This window comes from Lissotriton vulgaris, chromosome 5, assembly GCF_964263255.1.
Source record: "Lissotriton vulgaris chromosome 5, aLisVul1.2, whole genome shotgun sequence".
Classification (NCBI taxonomy): Eukaryota; Metazoa; Chordata; class Amphibia; order Caudata; family Salamandridae; genus Lissotriton; species Lissotriton vulgaris.
In genome coordinates, this window is record NC_141693.1 from 147,351,758 (window position 1) to 147,373,393 (window position 21,636).

Below are 21,636 nucleotides of genomic sequence, written 5' to 3' on the forward strand. Positions count from 1 at the left end.
GCTAGCTAAGCTAGCAGCAGTGTGTGTCCTGCCGATTGGCCCACCACGAATAACGGTAAGAAAGAAGAACGAAGTGAAGATCGAAATGAAGTTAAGCAAAGCACGGTGGTAAGCACCTAAAGTTTAGTTAAGCTCTGCAGCAGTAATTGAAATAATTGTTGTAATTTGTAGCATGTAAAGTAACTAACTAACTAGGTAAGCTAAGCGAAGCCAGCTGAGCTAACTAGGGATGCCACTGCACAGCCCACAGCCAATTTATGCCGAAATAATGCGGCGTCACCATCCAGACACCGAACCGAGAGCATAATGTCTCACAACCCGCTACTGACAGAACAACACTTTGGACTTATTCCATTTACAAAATGACCAGTCCCACTGACTTATTTCCTATGTTGTGGGTTGGCACACATATCCAGTCATTCTCCATCTGGCTGACATGATGATATAGGCCTGAATTTTCCTAACTTTCACTGCCAGGCAGTCGCTCTTTCTAGCCCAGGTCGGCCCTGCACTTCTTTCTGTTTAGCAGCCATGCATCTCCTCACCAGGCAGGCAGGCACCGGCGGCACTTCCTTCTGCATGGATGGCGCCCTAGCGCGCGCCTCTCTTTGCTTTGCAATTGCTGCTGTGTAATTTCGAACGCATTCTCACCGTTTTACAGTATCGTTGAATGAATGAAACAATTGAGGATAAAAACCAGGGGCTTCATGGCTGCAGTGGGAGTTTGAAATCTTGTACACAGCAGCGAATCCGCTCCATACTGGGAGCCATGTCTGCCTGATGAGATGTTTAACTTGAGATGGAACGCACTGTAAATGTACCCTGTTTTTTGTCTGTTTGACTCTCTATTAACGTAAAGGCAGATGTATATTTGACTAAGAGGCTTCCAAATGATGATAATTTCTCCCCATTCAAAATGCATCCGAATAAATGGGTGCAAATGCCGGGACGCGAAGATGCGCTCAATGATCATGAGCAGCCACGCAATGGGAAAATCTCACAGCAACGCGCTTTGTCTACGGCGGCCTTAAATTGTAAGTACTTTAAGGTTAACCAGAAAAATAACGTCTACAAAGTCATTCACATTTTTCAGTTGATTTCACTGCTGTACCTGTGGTTTCTGTAAAGGTCACTGTGCGGCCGGGGAGTGAGAGTCAAGACTAGAGTGATTTTCCTAATGAGGAAGAAATAATACACACACACGTGGCGTACAGACCGTGGCAGTGGCACTGAGGTGCCAGTGCCGCCCACACCGGGGAAGGGCGCTGTGTCATGTCATGTGTGATGATATCATCAGAGTCACACATGAAACTTTCGGCAGGGAGGGCACCGCACTGGCGGATGTCACTTAGAGGTTTAGCTCGGGCCCCTCGCCTCGGGCCTAATTAATCCCACAATTGTGGCTCGGACTCGTTTCAGTTTCATTTCAGGGGGTTCTCTGTGTAATTCTAGGGCTTCGTGTCTGCTTCACACAGGCTTCGTGGCACCCTAGTTTCTCATTTAATAGCCATCTGGATTTATCAAACGGCACCAGTCTGGCGCAGCAGCCTGTCTTTCTTTGGCAAATCATGGCGTCGCCTCGTACCTCCTGTGCTTTAGGGAATACAACCATGATTATGTCAGCAATGTGCCTCTCACAAACCACCATCACCACAAGCACCATGGCACCCCTCATTTCAGCATGGCATATCATATGTATCCATATCATTGCAATATTTTCAACAACAGATTTACGTTGATATCAGTCAGTCTATTTTCAGATCTTACTCCTGGAGTTTAGCTTGTCTCTCTGGCTCTGCACTCCAGCACCAGCAGCTTTTGGTTACAACTTAAAAGCAGAGAGAGGTTGAGTGACTTGCTAAGGATGATAAGGATCACTGGCTGTCACCTCCGTTCGGCGCTAAGATTGATAGCATGCAACTTATGCAAGCAAGGTTTAAAGGGGCACAGCCCCCATGTTGTCTTCAGCACATCTCGCGCGCTCATGTATGTGCTTACTCTTTGCCCTGATGTTGTCACCCGGGCGGACCACGTCACTGCGTGTAGCTGCCATTTTGTGAACAGCCCCCCCCCCCCACCGAGTCCCTCTCCGTGTCCATTTTTAATGCTCTCCCTGGCCTGATCATGGACGAGTGAAATCGAAGTATCATAGTTCAAAGCAAAAGGTGACAACCCTGAAGGAAAATCCCACTGACCATTTTCAAATGTTGCATATTGCATCCAAATCCAATATTAGATTTTTGAACATCTTGTGTACAGAACAGGGACGCTGACAAGGCCAGTTCTATCATGGAACTTGTCTTTTTTTTGGCAGGTTTATATAACATGAACTTGACCCAGAGGATGTATTACAGGAGCACCAGTTACGTGACATGAGGATACATTCGTTTTTGGGTAGGCACAGGCAAGGACATAAATTAATTAGCGGCTTGCCTCTGTCTACTCAAAAGTTGTAAAGTAAAGTCAGAAAATAACATGAATGTATAGGGTTCAAAGAGATGCTTGGCTAAAAGTTTCTGAAGGAAACACACTGCAGCAACAAACGTTGTGATTTTGAAGTTTATTAATATATGCTATAGCTACATGCTTGTAATCACATTCACAATTTGTCTCTATGTCAAAAATATGTGTTAACATCTTTGTATGCGATCTGGACTAGAAACAGTTATCGCTGTAGCATCACCAGCCTCCTGTATTAAAAAAAGTATACTTAACAAATACATATACACAGAGACCTCTTCTCTTATCATCTGTTCCATGTTCATTCCCAAGAGTCTTCAGTCCCCTTCAGTTATTGGCTCTTTCAGTGTGAGTGACGCCTTGGTCCTGATCGTATGTGCACATCCACCTCAAAAGTAGTGCACTTCAGTGCCAAGACTGGTGGGACAGTCTACCTTTGAAATCATAGACCCTGTTAAAAATGGCATGTCCTACCCTCCCAGTATTGTCCTTTCCCCAAAACAGCACACAGAGCACTGACATTGTCCCTTTACAATGTATTAGTGGTTTTAGCTAATTTATTCCAAACTTGTGCTTTAAATGCCCATTTGCTTTAATCTTTTTCAAAATGGTTCACAAACTTGTGCTTTAAATGCCCATTTGCTTTAATCTTTTTCAAAATGGTTCACGGGGAACCTTCTATCAAAACCTTACGAAGGCTCCCTTTCTGAAATTCAGATCAGGTATTATATTTGACTTTTAGCAGTGCCACTTGAAGATGTGGGTGGAGCTAATAGAGAAAGTGGGTGGAGCCAGTGGAGGGAGTGGGTGGAGCCAGAAAAAAGTGGGTGTGGCCTCCGACAAACATTTCAGCACCTGCACTTCATATTTTACAAATTAAGCACTGGGTACAACCCTCTCTTCGGGAATGTTTGCATCCTAACAAAAAAAAATTGAAAATGGTGATCTTATCTAGGAGCAACTAAAAGGGCAAACCGAAAATGAATTCATAACCATAGCATTAATTGAAATGTGGCATACTGTTTATGTACATTATTGTTAATTCACTTATGTAGAGCATGTTGGTGAGACCTGTGTGGTCTCAAGCACTAAAACGTTTCTATTTGGTTACAGGCTGGACCATGCATTCATGGTTGGAAGTGTGTATGTGAACGCAGAGTGGCATATGAGAAAAGATTAGGGTGTAAAGCATGTGGTTCTTAAGGGTGAACATACAGAGAACCTGCGCATGTGGTATGGAAACTATAAGACTGTATGTTCCAAGAGCCACTCTACTGCTCCACACACATCAACCACAACTACATTACATTTAGATCTAGACCTCATATTGCACACCTTTGCAGAAAGTACCATACTACTCAGAGACCTGATCTTCCACCTAGACAACCACTGAGCTCCGAACATAATCGCCCTCCTGGAGAACCTCACCAACATAGGGCTGAAGCAACTTATCTCCGCCCCACTGACACAGCAGGACACACACTCGACCCCATCGTCGCCGGAGGAAAAAAACCTTTGCTTCAGCTACACCACGGAACTGCTCAAGACCGACCACCACTGCAACCATTTCTCCTTAACGAAACTTACTGCACAAAAGCACACGCGCTGCACCCCATGCAGAAGCTGGAACAAAGTCTCAGTAGAACACCTCACCTCCGTCCACACCTGCACTCCACCCCCGACTACGACGGACGTCAACACGGCGGCAAGCAACCTCCACCAATGGATTGCCACTGTGCCAACACTCTGGCCCCCCTCCATAACACCACCTGACGACACAACAAGAAAGCCAACTGGTTCACCAAGGATCTTCGAGAATCCAAGCACTCCTGCCAAAGACTGGAGAAGACGTGGAGAAAGGGCAAAACCCCGGAAGCACACTCCGCCTACAAGACAGCCATCAAAGCACACCACCAACTCATCAAATCAACAAAGATAAACTTAATCCATGACAGAATCCTCTCCAAGGCTCACAACTTTAAGGAACTCATCGCCATCATACAGGACTTCGCCATACCCAACAGCAAAACAACTGACGTCCCTCCCTCCCAAGATCTCTGCAAAAAACTCAGCTCCTTCTTTCACCTCAAGATCAAGACGCTCTACGACGACTTTGATGACCAAGACCATGGCACCGCCTCAACTCCCATCCCCAACGATCCACCCAAAAGACCCTTCTCACTTGAATCCCTCTCACCACTGACAACACCTTAAAGACAATGAAGAACATCCACCCCGGAGCACCCCCGGTCCCCTGTCCGCCACAACTTCCACATGGCTGCCACTTCCATCACACCCGAGCTATGCCGAACTATCAACTACTTCCCTCAACACAGCCACATTCCTCGACAACTGAAAGCACTCCAAAGTCAACCCCCGCCTCAAGAAGCCCTCCTCAGACCTGACGGACCTCAAGAATTTCAGGCCCATCTCACTGTTTCCTTTTGCTGCCAAAGTAATTGAAAAGGCCGTCAACACCCAGCTAACACACTTCATACAAACCAACCGCATCCTAGACTCCACTCAATCCGGATTTCCTAGCAACCACAGCACCAAGACCTCCCTCCTCGCCACCAATGACGACATCAGCGCCCTCATCGACCAAGGCCACACGACAGTCCTCATCCTCCTGGACCTATCAGCAGCCTTCACAATTCCCACATCCTAGGAATGGCCTTAGACTGGATATGATCCTTTCTCTCAGGCAGAACACAGAGAATAAGACTCCTGCCCTTCCTCTCAGAACAGAGATCAGATGCGGAGTACCCCAAGGTTCCTCCCTCAGCCCCACTCTTCAACATTTACATGGTCCCCATCGCAACCATCGTCAGAAACCACGGGCTCAACATCATCTCCTATGCTGATGACACGCAGCTTATCCTTTCCCTCACGAAGGAACCCAACATCACCAAGCACAACTTCCGAGAAGGGATGAAAGCCGTCGTGACTTCGATGAGCAACAGCTGCCTGAAGCACAACTCGTAGAAAACAGAAGTCATCCTCTCAGCTCCACCCCCTCTGCATGGAATGATACCTGGTGGACCCCCATCCTCGGAAACCCTCCCACACCGACGGAAGATGCATTCCACCTCTGCATCATACTCCACTCTTCACTCACCATGAATTGTCAGATCAACTCCGTATCCTCCACATGCTTCAACACCCTCCGCATACTTCGCAAGATGTTCAAGTGAATCCCCCCTAAAACCAGGAAATCCGTCCCCCACGCACTCATCACCAGCAGATTGGACTATGGCAACGCCGTCTATGCTGGAATCAACAAAAACCTCCTCCACAAACCCAGACTGTCCAGAACGCCACAGCCAGACACATCCTCGAAATCCAACGACACAGCCACATCACTCAACACCGCCACGACCTCCACTGGCTCCCCGTTGAAAGAAGAATAACCTTCAAGCTGCTTACACACGCCTACAAAGCCCTCCACAACACCGGACCCCAATACCTCAACGACTGAATCTCATTCCACGCCCCCAAGAGAAACCTCCGCTCAGCCAACCTCGCCCTATCCACCGTCCCACTTTGCTACAGGATCAGAGCTTGTGGAATATCCTTCTCCTACCTCGCAGCCAAGACCTGGAACAAACTCCCCCTTCACCTTCGACAGAATCCGACACTGCACCAATTCAGAATTGACCTCAAGACCTGGCTCTTTGAATGACCTCAACGGAGTTGCGCAACACCCCCCACTCCCACCGCCTTGAGACCCTCACGGGTGAGTAGGGCACTTCACAAATATTGATTGATTGATTGATTGACTGGGAGCCTGTGCCTGCGGTCTCCAACCCGGCAACGCAGCTCTGGTTTGATACATCTCAGTGCGCATGCTGGTTTGGACGTCCTAAGACGGCCATCAAAAACCCACATGCACACTTGCAGCAGTGCCCACCACTCATCCTCCATGCCTGTCATCACAATGGCTTCATCCTCAAGACTGTGCCTTAATATCATTTTAGTTTTCAAGTTTTGCATCTGCTTTGGGGTGGGGGGGGGACACGCTCCTCCGCAATAACAGAGAAGCCCCCGCTGCTAAAATGTAACTTTCACAAACAAGGTTTTCTTGGATGCTCCCTCCTGATCAATGAAAGAAACGGAGGGCACTACGCCAATGTACACAAACATTCCACGGAACAGCAGGTGAAGCAAGGGGACAAACAACTGTACAGATCTGACAGAATAACGTCAAAGAATTCCACCCAAGATCAATCTATTCTCCCACACCCGACAAGTCATCTACATCTATGAACAGCAAATACTTTTTTTTTGTGATTGACGAAAGTAGCAGGAATACACAAAATGAAACTTGGAAAAGTATTCTAGGTCGTAACCTATGGGATCTTAAGTATACCAAGCATACTTACCTTTATTTGTGCATGCGCCCATCGCACTACCAACTTTTTGGAGAGTGCCAGCTTTCCATTCAAACAGTGTATTGCTTGTTCAGCTTCCTGCGTATAAAAGGACAAAACATGGTAAATGAGAGAGAACAAACGCATGACGAGATTAATACTTTAAAAGGGGCTATAGCGGAAAAGGAGAAAAATCTTCCGAATATGGATCAGTTTTAAGATAATAGTCTATAAACAGATAAGATGGACAACTTGGGTGGATATGATATTCCTATTTTTTTTTTTGGGAGCTGCGCCCTCAGAGCAGCACTTTCAGCCATTTAAACGTTTACTACTTTTCAGTCCTTCTGAAAAACACTTGCGTAATTAATAACTTTCCCCAAAATATTCCACGACTGGAGTTAGAATACCAAATATGCCTCATGGAATATTCTGGGCAAAGTTGCAGTTTACCCAAATATTATGGGACTAGAGTTAGAATAGTAAATTTTACCTTCCAGTTTCTTCCACGTCCACTGCTGCCCTGAGGGCACGGTTCATGGCCAGAAACACGAACAAGCGGTTTATACACTAAGCATGAGTGAAATGTGAATTACGTCAGCGTAATTTGTGTACTTTGAGAAAGTTCACATTGAGCTTCATACGCGAAATCCCTGAAATTACGACATTACTGCCCTATGGGTAATCATGCTCCATTCATGGTAAAGATTTACCATGAATGGAGCAATTTGCGGTAATGCGCGGGAAAAACTGAATGTAAGTGGCTGCCGTTTGCGGTGCTTTTTAAATGCATCCTTGTGCAAAAACTGAGACTAAGGCGCATTTCGTGCTGAAATATAACATGCGCACTGTGCTGCATTTAGCAGCAGTGGCAGCTTACATGCAAAACAGATAGCACGCTTCTTTGTTTAAAACCAGATATGAGCCCTGGCATATTCAGGTATTTTAGATTTCATCAAGATTTTGATTTTGCCTCATTTCAGCAAATCTACACAGGCCTCGATTTGAGCCGAGTGGAACTTCCATATGGAATTCCACTCTGCCTAATCATGTGTGAGCAAGTTTTCCTGCACCGGACACCCAATTTTACTATGAGGAAAATCCAGCCAGTAAATCGATTTTAGAACTGGCTCCATTGCAACCTGGACTAGTTTCACTGTCACTATCCAACCCCCAAGCAAGGCACACGGAGAGCACACAATGCTCCTCCTTGCCAGACTAGAGTCTTGCGTTCCCTCCCTCCTCACCATCGTTCCTACTTCACCTCACCCTGCAGCAGCCCTCCCAATCCCAAAGACTGTTTTCACCTGTTCAGAGCAAGTGGTAAAAAGTAGCGGTAATCCCCACAGAAAAGGGAATGCTGTGCGGAAGTCCAGTCAGTAATACTGGTCTGCACAGTTCTTCCCATTCCATGGGGATACGCGAGTGATCGCATGGTACCGGTTTTATGGGTGCAGATTTACTACCCTGCTGGTACTGTGCAGCTCATAAGAGCGGCTGGCTGTTGGGGAGGAAGTGGGGTTTCCAGTTGGTGGGATGCCCTGTGAGTCCATGCACACCTACAAACGTACATGCTTAAGGGTATTCACCAACGTCTTTCCAGATTTTTTCCACATTGATAAAGGCTGAAAATCTACAGCTCACAAAGGCAGAGTACAACTTTTTCATGGTGGGAGAAAGGGGGTGCAGGAGATGGGAATTTGCAATTGCTCAGCAAATGTTCAGCAAAGGTATAGATATTATGGAAGTCACAAAGGTTTGCAAAGAGTACGGTTGCCAGTCTTACTTCTGTAAACTGTTGTGAATTTGTGAAGCAAGTAAAACTGCACTAATGCAAGGCCACATACCAGAAGGTGCGCTTGGTTGACTGTTTTTTTGAAAAAATACAGGCATGCAAACACTATTCACTAAAGACCTCAGAGAAATGGTATTTAAATTGGCACAGTAATATCGTGAAACTTTTTTCAAGATGCCATTTTTTGTGTGTACGTTTCAATTTTGAAAGCAATTATTAATCTTGGTTTCATGCTTTTGCATGTATTTACAAAAAAATCAAGGCGAATCCGGGAACATTATAAGTAACTTCAAATTAATACATTTTGTTAACGTGTACACGTTTTTATAATAGAACCACGATTAGTAATGCAGGCTGATCTCACTGCATTTACTCAAAGCACACACCTTAATTACAAATGCTTTTGTATTAATAAATCATAACTAAAAGCTTGAACAACATGCAAACCGTACCATAGTGACAGATAATCCACTTTAACAGATGTAGACTGTTGTACTGTAAACTGGCAGCCAAATGATTTATGCTTCAGGGGGGGCCTACTTGTTCAGTGGACAAAATAAGCATGAAAACGTGTTGTTCTTCATCCCAAACAATACGTCCTGTGTGGCAAGTGATACGAATGCCATATTCCTGCCTTTAGAACATCCCTATACTCTAGACTGGATCTGCGAGATCTTTCAGCATAGTCCTAGCACGCCAGTAGGCGACGTCTTGCAGCTCCGCATCAACTTCACTCTGCCCCAGAAGTGATGACTGAAGTTGCATAAAGGCACTGCCTAAGGGCGCTGTTGTCAGTTTCCTTCTCGACATCGTCTGCGCCATTGGATGCAGAGCCCAAAAATATGAATTGTTCATGCCAGTGTGCAGATCTCTAATTTGAGGCCTTTGAGGTGAAAAAGAGTCTATTCCCCAGAACAAGGAGATGGGAGGGTGGGGAGTTATGTGCGGTGAAATGGAGTACCTGCTAGAAAGAGCCTTACTGAAGGATAAACCTAACCGGATTCCTCACCTTGCACAGCAGGTGGTGAATTCGCACCCAAAAAGTCCTGCAGGATAGAACGGCCAAAATGTTCTTCCATTTGGACCTGGCTGTCATGAATATGTGCTTTATGAATGTGTGCACTGATGCCAGTGGCGGCTGGTGACATTTGAAGGTGGTGGGGCGGAAACTGATAATCAAACTGCACCGTAGCGCACACACAACACTGCCCTATATGACACAAGTTACCCCCAAATCCAAGCTCCTATTGGGGGCCTCCGTGGAGAGACAACCGACCACTGGCACTCACACCATTCACAGAGGTCAGGTCGAAAGGTCACACAGGACACCTCCACGAGCATATCTCACACCCCAAAGCCACCAACCCATAGCAATGTTTAGGAACATTCACGTTAAGCGCCTGGAGGCCAAATAATTGCAGAATATTGCGCTATAGAAATACACGGTAAAATAGAATAACATACAGAAGGCCAAAACTGCCGTGATTGACGCTGTGTATACCAAACTGGTCTGCAGGAGAGAATATTTGTCTACAAAAGAGGTGAGATTGAGAAATCACTCGATTTATCAACAAAGCAATCAAAACATGAAGGCGAGCATCACATAATCAGGGGGTTCGCAGTACAATATCCTCCGAAATTCACATTTTTAGGAAGTTCTGCTAATGGTTTCTAACAGCTGGACAGAGCAGGTGGCTTCGGGGGTTGGGGGTGGGAGGAGGACATGGCCCTCTCGTGTTAACTTTGTGGGTCCACCTGTGGGGGGGGGGGGGGGGGGTGGATGCAACTTGCAAGAAAGTCACTGCTCAGCAGCGTGTGAGCAGTGCTCACTGCTCACACACGCTGCTCACCTGCACCCTTTGCAATACTCGAGGCCTCTATATGTGTATGCGGCCTGTGTGCACTGCTTTCACGCTGCTTACCGGCTGTCCTCTTCACCGCATGCACATGTGTGTGCAGCCTGTGTGCTCACTCACACGCTGCTTTTACATGCCCCCTTCACCGAATGCTCCCGGCCTCTATATGACAATGCGGCCTGTGGGAGCTCACAATCACACGCTGCTTAACTGCCCCCTGGCCCTTCACCAGCGTACTCGAGGCCTCTGGCGGCGGCCTACATGTGTATGCACTGCAGCCCGTGTGCTCACACGCTGCTGCTTACCTGCCCCCTTCACCGAATGCTCCCGGCCTCTAGTCTAGACTATAAAATATGTGTATTAGGCCTCATGGCAGAGCTTCTAGTTCCCGTGTTAAGTCACTAGGAGGTAAGGTAGCATTGCTCCATGGCTTGGCACGGGGACACAGCACTCCATCTTTCCACCCGTCGGACTCGTCCTGAGAGGCACACGCGCACAGACCCACCCTGAGCTAGAGCTCTGTGCAAACCCACATTTTTTTACCCCAGTAATGGGTTCGCCTGTCCCTGGTGAGCTGGAGACCCCGGCCTCTTCTGTAATACCCAGGACTCGACACAGTTGCGGCCGGCAATACGGGCGGGTGAGAGGGGGGGGGGAACAGGTCCAGGAGTGTTGCACAGGAGACGAAGGCGGGTAATAAAATAAAGAGAAAACTTACCTTCCTCCGGATTCAAGTCGGACCTCGTCCTCGGCTCCTTCTCCACACCAGGGGCCGAATCACGCGCCGTGCCGCCGCCTCAGAGACTCGAGCGTTTTTTTAAATGCACCCAGGCTGCGCAGTGGAGTCTCAGCCAATCCTGGCGCTGCATTAGCAGCACCACTGCGCCAGGATTGGCTGAGAGGCAGGGTTAGTGTCTGCCCTTATGAGACCCCGGGGGCACGGGTCCCTAGCACGCTGAGTCGCTGTTGGGGAGGGAGGGGAAGGTAAAGTGCCAAGAGCGCATGCGCGGGCAAGTCCAGAAAACGAGTATCCAGACATTGGCATGCGCAGACTGCAACTGCACTGTTTGTGCACACTGCTGTACTGTGCTGTCAATCACTGCCACAGGCAGCCCCGCCCCCACACCTTCCGCGATGTCAGCCAGCCTTGTCCCGGGCGGCAATTGAGGCTTGAGGGTTGCCGGCTGCCGTTTCCTGCGCGCAATATGAACATTTTTAATCCTGCCAGTGCCTCAGCGTGACGGTCGTCCATGGGGGCTAGTGGCTAGTGGGGCAACGCCCCAACGCCCCCAATGGACGCACCGCCACTGACTGATGCACATGTTGCCGCCTACCCAATATCCAAGACAGGCACTCCACATGTTAATGCAGTGGTTGCAGCACTGGCCCTGGTGGAAAGGGCCCTCAATCCTTCTAGAGGCTGCCCAACAACAAAACGAAAGTGATAAATTGCTAAGATTACACAAAAAACATACCCGCACAGAACTGCACGGGCATTTTCTATTTGAACACCTCAAGGCAGGAACTATCCCTTGGGGTCTTCAAGTTAAAAACGTACCGGTGGTGTTCACAGAGGACCCTCTATACAAAAAGGGTTTCAGCTACATTGCGACAAAATGTAGTAGAGACCTTATGGTCCACACAGTAGAAACAGCGAAGAGAATTTGCGAGAAAGAAAAGGAAGAGATAGAGGCATTGATCAAAGCTATAGAGGATAATCACACAGTGGACGAAGCGAAGGCTTTACTCGAAAAAATCAACAAAGAAATCGCCACATTTAGAGACAACACCATCAGCTTCAGGTCTAACAAATTCGACAAAGACGTCAAGGCCTTCAAAATAGAATCTGTTTATCCATACCTCAAAGAGGACTATTATACTCAAACAGAATCCCGACGAGTGCTTTCACAGTATCAGGGAAGGTCTAGGAACAGGTTCACAACTTTTTCAGAGAGTTCATCCTCAGAATCAGCTAACGACTCAGACCCCAGAGAGGGATCTTCCAAAAGGAATCCTTTTTTAGAGAAAGGCGAAGGCAGGGGAAGAGTAAGATTCAAACCGCAGCCCCAACCATGGGAAATGCGAACGCGAAGAACTCAGTACAAAACATAGACCCGACCTCAATAGTAAACATTTCCAACAAAGAATTAACGGTACATGAAAAATCTGTATTGGAACTAGGACTCAAATTTGTGCCATCAGCACACACTGACCTTACAAATCTAAAGATCGAGGCCTTGGATTTTTGTCGAAAATTAAGATTAAAGGCATTCTTTTACCACAGAGAGGATAACAGAGTCAATGAACCCTCTAATCTATCCAACAAATCCACATTTGTGCCCCCATCATATACAATCCCAAAGGAAATAATAGCCTTCGAGCAAGCCGTTCTATCCTCCATCACTCAATTAAGTAAACAAAAAATGTTCCTCAAGAGGAACATCAGCAGAGATCAACACCTGGCTCTAAACAACTTATGCAAAGACGATTCGATAGTGCTAAAACCCGCTGACAAAGGGGGTGCACTCGTGGTCTGGGACAGACAAAAATACATTGCAGAGGCTAACAGTCAGATCAAAAACCCTGAGTGGTATAGAGAAGTTAAAGAGGATCCAACTCCACAAATCAAGGCTGAGATTCAGATCAAAATAGTGGAAGGTCGAGACATGGGGATACTAGGAACAAAAGAGTTCCAATACTTAGACAAAAAGAGCCCACGCATCCCAGTGATTTATTTTCTCCCGAAAATCCACAAGAGTTTGACTGAACCTCCCGGGAGACCCATTGTCTCCGGGTGTGATTCACTATTGGAACCATTAGCGAAGTATGTTGATGTATTCCTAAAACCTTTTCTACCCGAAGTCAAATCTTATTTGAAAGACACAAGGGATTTTATCAATAAGATTGAAGGGACTCCATTTGATGGAGATCAAGAACTGATGGTATCCTTTGATGTCACCAGCCTATACACCCAAATACCCCAGCAGGAGGGATTAGAAGCAATGGAGTATTATCTCGAGACACGACCCAGACCACATAGAGTCCCCACGGACTTTATTATTGACTTGGCGAGAATAGCACTCAAAAGGAACTACTTCCGGTTCTTGGACACGTTCTACGTGCAGGTGAAGGGCACCGCCATGGGGTGTCCTTATGCCCCAGAAATGGCGGTGCTCTTCATGGCCCTGTACGAGGAGCGTTACATCTACCGGAATAATCCTTTCCAACAGAACATTACCAAATGGTATCGTTTCATTGATGACATCTGGTGTCAGTGGAAAGGGTCTGAAGAAATGCTTACCCAATTCCACCAGTGGCTTAACACCAGACATCCAGACATAAAGTTCACAGTAACATTCAGTAAAACATCTTTGACTTTTCTTGATGTGGTGGTTTTTCCCTATGATAATAAATTGACAACTACCTTGCATCGCAAAGATACCGACAAGAATACGATCCTGCACTATGCAAGCTACCACCCCAAAAGCCTAAAATCCAATTTGCCCTACGGACAAATATTGAGAATCCGAAGAAATTGTTCCAGGAAGGAAGATTTCTTGATCCATTCGCAGATACTAAGGGATCAATTGCAACAGAGAGGCTATCCTCACAAACTTTTGAAACATTCCACCACACGGGCATGGAACACCCCAAGGGAGGAATTATTGAATTCAACGAAGGAAACTAAACCCCTTGAGAGGCCAATATGTGTCACCACTTTTTGGCCTTACACGAATAAGTTGAAATCAATTATTCGAAAGAACTGGCACTTAATCAAGAACTCAGAAGTTCCAATGGAGGAGCCATTGTTTGCCCTAAAAAAGAATAGAAGTATCGCACAGCACATAGTTAGAGCCGATCTGGGCATCAGCCAAGCCAAAACTGATCTGCGCACGTTATGGAAACTACCTCCCGTAACAGGCCACCATAAATGTGGCTCGTGCGTTTCTTGCCCCAATACAATTGAAGGTGAAGAGTTCTTATTCAATAACACAAAATGGATACACAAAGGATTCTCAAACTGCAAAACGACCAACGTCATATACGCAGTCATGTGCCCTTGTCCAAAGCTGTACATAGGGAAAACCACACAAAGAGCTAACCAACGAATAGCTCAACACAGATCGAGAATTAAAAACAAAGTGCTGTCCGCACCCATGGTCCAGCACTTTGTGGAACATAGTCACAATGAGACAGACTTCAAATGGACCATACTACAAGCCATGAAAATCCCCCCAAGAGGAGGAAATATCGATGCCATGCTACTCCAAAAGAAAGCATACTTAATTCTAAAGTTTAATTGCGTGATGGATGGCCTGAACGAAATGTCCGAATTACAAAGGTCTAATTATTGAGGCCCCTGTGAACCCCACCTATCCCCAAAATTAATATACACTGAGGAGATCAGAATCAGAGCACTGCACTTGTAGCAATGACTACATTATTTAACACCACTAGGTAAACAAATGCCGAAAAATCCGTAAAACTACATATCCCATAATGCTGAGCAGCATATTTAAATGGGAAACCGCGTTCCGCTGAGAGTTGGAATCCTTTTCGAACATTGGCAAATGGAGTGAGAGTCACGCAGTGTGCAGACCCCAGGATGCGGCGCTCACAGACATAAATCAGGGTAAGCTTCCCCCGGTATCTAAACCGAAGGTTCAAACTAACTATAACATGATCGCGCAGTAACGGCAACCAATGTTGTGCCCCTTTTTTGTAGAAACTTGAAGTATCGTCAAGTGGATAATTGAGCAACCAGGCATAAAATATAGCAACGCGTGGGTCCCTCGCCGCAACACGTACAAGTAAGCGGAACAGACAACCGACACACACACAAGTATAGCAGCATTTCTGGACACAAATTGATATTTAACTTCTGACCCCACAGAACAATTACCCTCGCGGAACGCGCAGCTAAACTTCTAGAAAAGGTCACCGATGTAGTGAAGGATTAACACGATCATATACACAAGTAAGTGTCAGTGTTCCATAAGTATATTAAAGATAGAAAGCAGTGAAAGAAACTTAGAATCTTACAATCTTTACCCACCTCTAATTCCTTTAGGTAGCGGTGCAAGTTTAAGTTTTACTCGATGCCCCACCTAGAAAACAGCGCCCAACATTTATGCGAGACCAGGTAAAATTAATGGAAAGGCTTTACCTGTTTTTTGATTGGATGAAGGAGTTTGGGGAAAAGGAGATACTAAATGTCCCTCAAATCTTACACCACAGGTACACAGCCCAGCCCTGATGAAGAACCCCAGTGATTAAAGAAGGGTTTGGAAACGCGTCGGCTATCTGGCTGTCTAAAAACGACGCACAAATAAATATAGGGCAATCTATTCATAAACAAATGTACCCGAATGAGCTTAGGTGTACATGATTCACAGTTCTTTTCTTTATTTGAAATGTAATTATTGATGAAAAAAAATTTTCTCTGCTTTATTTTGTGTTTGAATATATCGAAAGCACTGTAATGGATGTAAAAATGTGTTTAAAATGTTTCCACAGTTGAAGGAATGTTTTCTCACTCCGAAAATTGTACAAAGATTAAATGTACTCTGATTAAGCTAATGTATGATAAATACACACCCTCCTGAATCGTTGAAAGGAAGGTTTACACCAGCTGAATAAATAAGTTTGGTGGTTCAAACTCGAGCCCTGGCACCCTTTTTTCTTCATTAGGATTGGCTGAGAGGCAGGGTTAGTGTCTGCCCTTATGAGACCCCGGGGGCACGGGTCCCTAGCACGCTGAGTCGCTGTTGGGGAGGGAGGGGAAGGTAAAGTGCCAAGAGCGCATGCGCGGGCAAGTCCAGAAAACGAGTATCCAGACATTGGCATGCGCAGACTGCAACTGCACTGTTTGTGCACACTGCTGTACTGTGCTGTCAATCACTGCCACAGGCAGCCCCGCCCCCACACCTTCCGCGATGTCAGCCAGCCTTGTCCCGGGCGGCAATTGAGGCTTGAGGGTTGCCGGCTGCCGTTTCCTGCGCGCAATATGAACATTTTTAATCCTGCCAGTGCCTCAGCGTGACGGTCGTCCATGGGGGCTAGTGGCTAGTGGGGCAACGCCCCAACGCCCCCAATGGACGCACCGCCACTGACTGATGCACATGTTGCCGCCTACCCAATATCCAAGACAGGCACTCCACATGTTAATGCAGTGGTTGCAGCACTGGCCCTGGTGGAAAGGGCCCTCAATCCTTCTAGAGGCTGCTTTTCGCTCATCAGAAAGCAGATCGTAATAAAGAAGACTCACCATCTGGACAAAGTCAGTTTCTGCACTGCTTTGCCTTTCTTTGCTGCAGAGAGCCCCACAAAGAGTTGATCGTCCACCTGATGGTCTTTGGTGCAATCCATGTAAAAGCAGAGCTGTTTTTTTGGGTTCAAACAATGGAGTCTCTCCTCTTTAGAAGGGGGTAAGATGGGGCAAAGGACGTCAGAGTGATGTACTATCTGACATTAAAGGAAGTCACGACTTTCGGGACAAAGGACGCTCTAGTCCTCAAAACCAATTTGTCTGGATAAAAAGGTGGTGTAGTGTGGCTAGACAGAAAGAGGTTTAAGCTCACTTATGTACCGTATAGACGTTATCGCAATGAGAAACGCCATCTTTGGGTTCAGAATATGTAGGATACAGATACTCAGTGACTTAATAGTACACATAAGGAAAATAAGAACCAAATTAAGGTCCCACTGTAGCATCACAAAAGGTTTAGGAGGAAACCTAAGAGAGAATGCATCACAGTAGATTATTTGAACGAGGATGGTTGACCAGGTAATTGCAAATAAGCCCAAAAGGGTTGACAGATACCTTTAATAGAGCCTACTGCAAGTCTTTGTCGGGCAAAACTGAATAAATAGTAACAAACCCAACAGGTTTGCTTGCAACAGGTATGTGTTACAGATGCCACACCAAACCATAACATTGTCTCAGCATCAGTGGCGGTTGGTGAACCTGTACAGTAGTGGGCGTAAACTGGCACTTCAAACTGTACCAATTGCGCAAGATTTAACCTCTTGAGAACATCTGGAACGTTTCACCTGCCATGGTATGTTTGGGGGAAAATGACAAAGGCAATACATTTGGCAACACATTTTCCAAAGGCATTAGCTTCAAATCTAGAGGGTTTGAAAGAATTTCAAAGGAGAAACTGTTGAAATATTTCAACACTTTAGAGTTTGCATTATTAGAAATCATGTACATGACTGAATTTGCCCATCATTAAATTGTGCACCCAGTTGATATGCTCAAAGCTAATCATGAATGGCAAAGTCTTCTTGTCTATAGTATGCCATCCTACATTTAATAGACTGGGCTCTTCAATGTGCCAACCTATCTCTTTCTTAATCTGTGATACACCCTGCTGCTCCTATTGGTGCACAGATGACTCTTCCAAGGCATCTCATGAGTAACCTGAAGTATGACCCCTCATTCCAGTCGTGAAACCTAATTCCAGATCTATCAATACACCTTAATCTACACCTGCAGATTTTCCGGCTACCCCACTACTGAGAAAGAGTCATCACGTCTCCACTCCACTTCTGTTCTGCCACGGAGCAGCATCACTTCCTAAAACATTCACAACGCTTGGCCCAAACACACCTCCTTCAGCTCTGCAAACACCTTTGGATTCCAGTGTTTAAAGTCAAGAGCTTGGTTAATACATATAAACTCCACACTTTAATTCTGACCTGTATCTGATTGTATTCCAGAAAGATGGCAACAACTGGAAACAATAGTTGTATAAAATGCAAAAGAAAATAAAAAGAACACAAATCGGATCTAAAGGCGGAGAGATTATGGATTACCGAGTCCATATATCTTCTTCCACAGGGAATACTCAAAATTACGTAAACTGTCACTACCCCAGAGACAATAGAAGGGCATAATGAAGGATAATTAGATAACAGAAGTGCTAAGAACCCATAAAATCAGCAATTACGATTTAGACTGGTTTTGACTTCGTTATTTGATGCAGTGCTGCTCCTACAATATATGTGATTAATGCTATACTGCATTATACTCGACATGGAAACCCTACGGCGCCTGGCAAAGAAGGTCAAATCTGGCTCCCTGGCCGACCCCTGCCCTCCTATTTTTAACCTTGCTCTCCCGGAAATTGAGGAGGAAGTTCTTGCCCTACTGAACCGCTCACTGGAGTCTGGGGAGGTTCCAACTGACTTCAAAGAAGCCAGAATTATCCCCCTTCTAAAGAAAGCCGGAGTGGATCTATCTAACATGAAAAATTATAGGCCCATTTCCTTACTCCCCTTTCTTGAGAAAATTTTAGAACAACATGTACTGCAAAATCTATCCAGGTGTTTGGGGGATCACCACCTCCTAGGAGACAGGCAGGTGGGTTTCCGGGCTCACCATAGCACGGAATTGGTGTTGCTGTCAGTACTTGATGATATCAGGCTCATTGTGCACAACAAGAAACCCTGCGTGCTGGTCCTCCTGGACCGGTCGGCAGCATTCGACACGGTCATAGAGGTGATGGCACTTTTGCCGGTGCTTTGGTCAGATCACAGGCTGGTCAAATTTTATGTGCCGTGCATAAAGAAACCATCGAGTACTGCTCTTAGGCAGCAGGGTCTAGCACCGAGGGCGTATCACCTGGTGACTCCAGAAATGCTGGCACAGGCGTCTCTTGATCATCCCTGCCCTTTTACAGGAGACCTGGATAGGGATTTAGAGTCTTTGCAGGCGTGGCTGACGGACAGGCTGAATGATCTAGCCCCTGTGATGGCCTCCCGATTAACACCTAAACAGGTCTCTGCCCCTTGGTTTACTGAATCACTGGCAGCTTCTCGACGGCAGTGCAAGGTGGCTGAGAGGGCTTGGCGTTCACAGTATGATTCCGCGGCCAGGCTTGTTTATAGGACAGCGGTGAAAGCTTACCATCGGGATATCCTCCTTGAAAAAAAAGGCTACTTCGCTAGAAGGATAGAGGCTGCCTCCAATTCATGTAAGGAGATTTTTACTATTGTTAGGGAATTTACAGCCCCACGATCTAATTCGACTCAGGCTGTTCCTTCCGAGCCATGGGTTTCTGCCCTTGCCAACTTTTTTACTACCAAGATAAAACTGATCCAGGACTCTTTTCCCTTGAGGGTGGCTGAAGGCGGGTCAGTTCCACTGGCCCCTTTGGGTTCAGTCCTGGCAGAGTTTCCGCCAATCTCAGTTTCTTCGTCGCTGGCACTTATGGCCAACCTTAAATCTGGATCGCCTCTTGACCCATGCCGGCCAAATTCCTGGCGAAAATGGCGGAAGTTGTAAATCCGTTGGCGAACCCACTTCTGAATCTCTCCTTGAGTCGAGGGGTGGTCCCGCAGGCTTGGAAGCAGGCGATGGTCATTCCCCTATTCAAGAAGCCTGGCCTAGACCCTGAGGCTTTGGCCAATTACAGGCCCATCTCTCTCCTCCCGGCGTTGGTTAAGATCTTGGAGAAGCATGTGCATATTGCGCTCTCCAACTTTTTGGAATCCCACAATTTGCTGCACCCCACTCAATCTGGCTTCCGCCCCAACCTAAGCACCGAGACGGCGCTTTTGGAGGTGTCCGAAGCCATTAAAGAGGCACTGGATTCAGGAGGCAAAGCTATGCTTGTAATGCTTGACCTGTCGGCGGCCTTTGACACCGTTCCCCATGAGGGTCTCCTCGCCAGACTTCATGTGATCGGTCTGAGGGGGACAGTGTTCAGCTGGTTTAGATCCTTTTTGGCGGGCCGTCCACAAACGGTCTGGGCCTCCCCTAGCTCTGCCGTGATGCCACCTTAGGGGGTCGGAGTTCTGCAGGGTTCTGTGTTGAGCCCGACTCTTTTTAACATCTTTATGACCCCTCTGGCGGCATTGGCAGGAGTCTCTCGGGGCCCAGATCGTATCCTATGCCGACGATACCCAGCTCCTCTTTACGTGCGGGAAAGGAGAAGATTTTGATGGAGAGAGTATCCGTGGGTGCCTTGGGGCTGTTTTTAAATGGTTCCAGCTTAACAGCCTCAAGTGCAACTCAGACAAATCTGAGGTACTCTTCTTCGGCTGTCCATCTGACCCAGACTGGCGGGAATGGTGGCCTGTTAATATGTTTCCTCCAGCGGGTTCGTCCCAGCTAGCAAAGAATCTGGGGATCAAGATCGATAATGGCCTGACGTTAAGATCTCAGATTCTTGGTCTCACGGGAACATGTTTTGGCCTCCTTAGGATGCTCCGCAAGTTCCTTCCTTTGCTCTCAGAAGATCATAGGAAGACCATGGTGCAGGCCTTAATTGGTTCAAGACTGGACTATTCCAACGACCTATACCTGGGCCTGCCGGAGTATCTCCTGCAACGGCTGCAGGTGGTCCAGAACTCGGCTGTGTGGGCCATTTTTGGCCTCTATAGGCGAGCCAGAGCCTCCGGCCTTTTGCAGTCGCTTCACTGGCTGCCTATCCGGAAGCGGATAGTTTTTAAGGCCTTGACCCTGGCCCATAAGGCTCTCCACGCTTCGGGAGCAAAATATCTCCAAAGGAGGCTAGCCTTTTACCATCCGGCTCGATCCTTGAGATCTGAATCATTATTCCTTGCTGTGGTCCCTCGAGTAAAAAGGGCCCGCATTGGAGGTCGTTCTTTTAGACTGCTGGTGCCACAGCTATGGAACACTTTGCCCTTAGCATTATGCAGCACCTCTAATTTGCTGACTTTTAAGAAGGGCCTTAAAATTTGGCTTTTCGCACTTTAGCATGCTCTTCTTTCTACCTGCTGGGTCAGTTTTATTTACTGTGTTGTGTTATTCTGTTACAGGTTTTACAATAAAAGCGCCGGGACATTCCATGGAGTAGCAGCGCGCTATAAAAGACTAAACTAACATAACATAACATAACCACACCATACTCCTGGAAAGAATTCGATCCGTTAGAATTGGGGGATCTGCCCTACAATGAATCACCTTGTTCCTAACGGACCGCACCCAGAGAATTCAGATGAATGACTGGGTCTCAGAGAAGGGACCTATCCCTTGTGGAGTTCCACAGGGGTCGGCATTATCACCTCTCTTGATTAATATATATATTAATATATATCTCAGACCATTAATTAATGCCCTTGCGGACATGGAGTGTCAAGTATAAAATTACGCTGACGATTCTCTTCAAGCGTACTCCCGGGC

The 21,636-nt window shown here is 46.6% G+C and overlaps 1 protein-coding gene across 1 annotated transcript in view; it reads right to left on the bottom strand.

Moving 5' to 3' along the window:
- RBM18 (RNA binding motif protein 18) overlaps nucleotides 1-21,636 on the bottom strand; it is a 133,369-nt gene that overhangs the window by 55,130 nt on the left and 56,603 nt on the right. Inside the window, exon 4 of the mRNA XM_086921087.1 lies at nucleotides 6,843-6,929. Within this exon, the coding sequence (XP_086777213.1) occupies nucleotides 6,843-6,929 (87 nt within the window). The remainder of the gene's footprint in view (nucleotides 1-6,842; nucleotides 6,930-21,636) is intronic.